Raw genomic sequence first — 2,912 nt, 5'->3', positions numbered from 1 at the left:
TCGGTTTATCGTCTCATCCGAATGATTAGCGTCCAGAACACTACTCAAGGTCTAGTGGAGGGGGAAAAAATATCCGCGGCTGAGCCGTGATTCGAACCAGCGCGCTCAGATTCTCTCGCTTCCTAGGCGGACGCGTTACCTCTAGGCCATCACTCCATGTAGATGACCCCAACCTGAGATTAACTCTTCTTTGATGACCCTAACCTGATAACTCTTCTTTGGTGACCCCAACCTAAGAATAACTCTCCTTTGATTACCCCAACCTGAGAATAACTCCCCTTTGATGACTCAACATGAGAATAACTCTCCTTTGATCACCCCAACCACACTGAGGATAACTCTCCTTTGATGACCGCAACCTAAGAATAACTCTTCTTTGATGACCTCAACCTGAGAACAACTCTCCTTTGATGACCCCAACCTGCGAATAACTCTTCTTTGATGACTCCAACCTGAGAATAACTCTCCTTTGATGACCCCAACCTCAATGAGGATAACTCTTCTTCGATGACCCCAACCTGAGAATAACTCTCCTTTGATGACCACAACCTAAGAATAACTCTCCTTTGATTACCCCCCAACCTGAGAATAACTCTTCTTTGATGACCCCAACCTGAGAATAACTCTCCTTTGATGACCCCAACCTCAATGAGGATAACTCTCCTTTGATGACCCTAACCTCACTGAGGATAACTCTTCTTTGATGACCTCAACCTGAGAATAACTCTTCTTTGATGACCCCAACCTGAGAATAACTCTCCTTGACCCCAACTCATGACCTTTGACCACCACAGCCTGGGGTGTAGTGCGATCAAGTTGGTGTTATTACGGTACAATACAGTCACTGATGTAGTGTCTTGGCTACAAATCAATACAATACAATACAGTACTACACAGCGGCCCCCCCCCCCACCTATCCCCCCCCCACCCTCCACCCCAACCTCGCCTCCCGATTGACTACTGTGTTTTACTTGTTGCAAGGAAGAATCGAAGGAAGAGAGCAAGAAAAGAATTTCAAGAACTACTGAAAAAACTAGAGTGGATCAGGTGCTGTTCAGGCATATTATCTTTCTTCTTCTTCTTTGCCGGTGTGTGTGTGTGTGTGTGTGTGCGAGAGAGAGAGAGAGAGAGAGAGAGAGAGAGAGAGAGCCGGAGAGAGAGAGAGACAGAGACAGAGAGAACAAGAACAAGAACAACTTGAAGCTTTAATCTCCAGGCCTCCGGCCCCTAGAAAGAGGTCAAAAGTACACAATATGGTGATCACGCAGCGACAACAAAATGTAAAATACGTACTAACTTAAACCTGTAGAACAAAAGTGCTTCTTGTGCATAGTAAATTAATTCTAACTTTCATCATTGTTGTCACAGAATTCCTATCGTATCTTCAAGAGAGAGAGAGAGAGATACTGAGCCCGACTCTACAGTTTATGTGTCCGTCTGGAAAACAGAATGAGCAACAGGTAGTAAGGGAGGCTATTCATACAACAGACGAAGAGTAAGAAAGTGTTTTTTGCTGCCCTTTCTGAAGAAGAAGAAGAAGTGGCAAAGATTGATATTCATGGTTTCTTTCTTGACTGATAACAACGACAACGACAACAACAACAAAAACAAAACAACAACAGCAACAACAACAACTACCACTACTGCTACTAATACTAATCGATTCTTTTATCGTATATTTAGGCCGGCTAAGCATGCTACAATAATTCGTTAGTTACATTCAAAGCACACTGGAGAACACACACACACACACACACACACACACAGAGCAGAGGAAATCAGCTGCATATAGACTTTGTTTCCACCTGTTAGCAAAACTGAAGAATAAAGAGTGAAATGAATAAATGGGTAAGCAAATGAATCGAACTATCCGGGACTAGTGAATGATCGAATAAATAAATGAATAAACAACTAAAGCAATGGTGAAGAGGCGTATATATCAGCGATGAAAGAGTAAGTGCATAAAAAATGGATAAACAAATCGCATGATTCATCATCAGAGTAGCCGCAGTCAAGATTGGAGTCAGTACAATGTGAAACATAACCGACATAGTTTCAAAGAGACGTCAAAGCGTACTGACTGATCCACCATATACGCTTCACCAGATTACATCACTAAGTTAAAATAAAATGAAATAAAGATGCGAGCGGCTTGCTGATCAATAAATAGACTAAACACGCTACTGAGTCTGACCTGGACAGTCAGTCAGTGGAGCCTCAATTCCCGTAGTTTGGTGACAAAACTGAAATAATGATAATAATGATGATAATAATGAAATAACAAGTGAATCAAAATCGAAGAGAACTGAAAGAGACGCCGAAGGAAAATAACGAAAATAGAAACGATCCAGCACAACAGAAAAATAGTTATAAGGCAACCCAGCGAAATGACACGACTACAGAGTTTCAGAGTTTGTTTATTCCCATTAACTCTTTGGAGTCATAGAGAAACAAGGAAACGTGACAATAACAGGATGACGGCCACAGAGGAAGAGCGAAGATAATTTAAAAAGAAGAAACAAAAGGGGGGATAATACAAATGGGGGGGCGGGCGGGGGGGGGGGGAATAAAATGAAATAAAAGGCCAAATGTAATCATCAGTCTGGTACAATGCAACAGGAATAGACAAATGCACAGATCACAACTTAGATTTACAATACGGCTCTGTATCTGACTAGTTGAGCCTGAACTGGGAACTGGGGGGGGGGGGGGGGGGGGGGGGGGGGGGGGGGGGGGGGGGGGGGTGTTAGTTGGAGCATAGCATTAATGACATGGTGTAACAAAATAAAATACACAATAATTTGCATGTTATTTTAGCACCCATTTGCCAGTAATACTGGGATTGGTTTGATACATACAAGAGAAAAAAAGACATAAATAATATATATATATATATATATACATACATACAC

At 42.1% G+C, this 2,912-nt stretch overlaps 1 protein-coding gene across 1 annotated transcript in view; it reads left to right on the top strand.

Moving 5' to 3' along the window:
• The first annotated feature begins 1,945 nt into the window (after positions 1 to 1,945).
• Positions 1,946 to 2,912, top strand: part of LOC143280336 (toll-like receptor 4) — a 10,507-nt gene continuing 9,540 nt past the window's right edge. Inside the window, exon 1 of the mRNA XM_076584970.1 lies at positions 1,946 to 1,953. Coding sequence (XP_076441085.1) covers positions 1,946 to 1,953 — 8 coding nt within the window. The remainder of the gene's footprint in view (positions 1,954 to 2,912) is intronic.

This window comes from Babylonia areolata, chromosome 3, assembly GCF_041734735.1.
Source record: "Babylonia areolata isolate BAREFJ2019XMU chromosome 3, ASM4173473v1, whole genome shotgun sequence".
NCBI classification, from domain to species: Eukaryota; Metazoa; Mollusca; class Gastropoda; order Neogastropoda; family Buccinidae; genus Babylonia; species Babylonia areolata.
The sequence above is the reverse complement of the archived record's forward strand: the minus strand, read 5'-3'. Positions and strand labels throughout refer to the sequence as shown.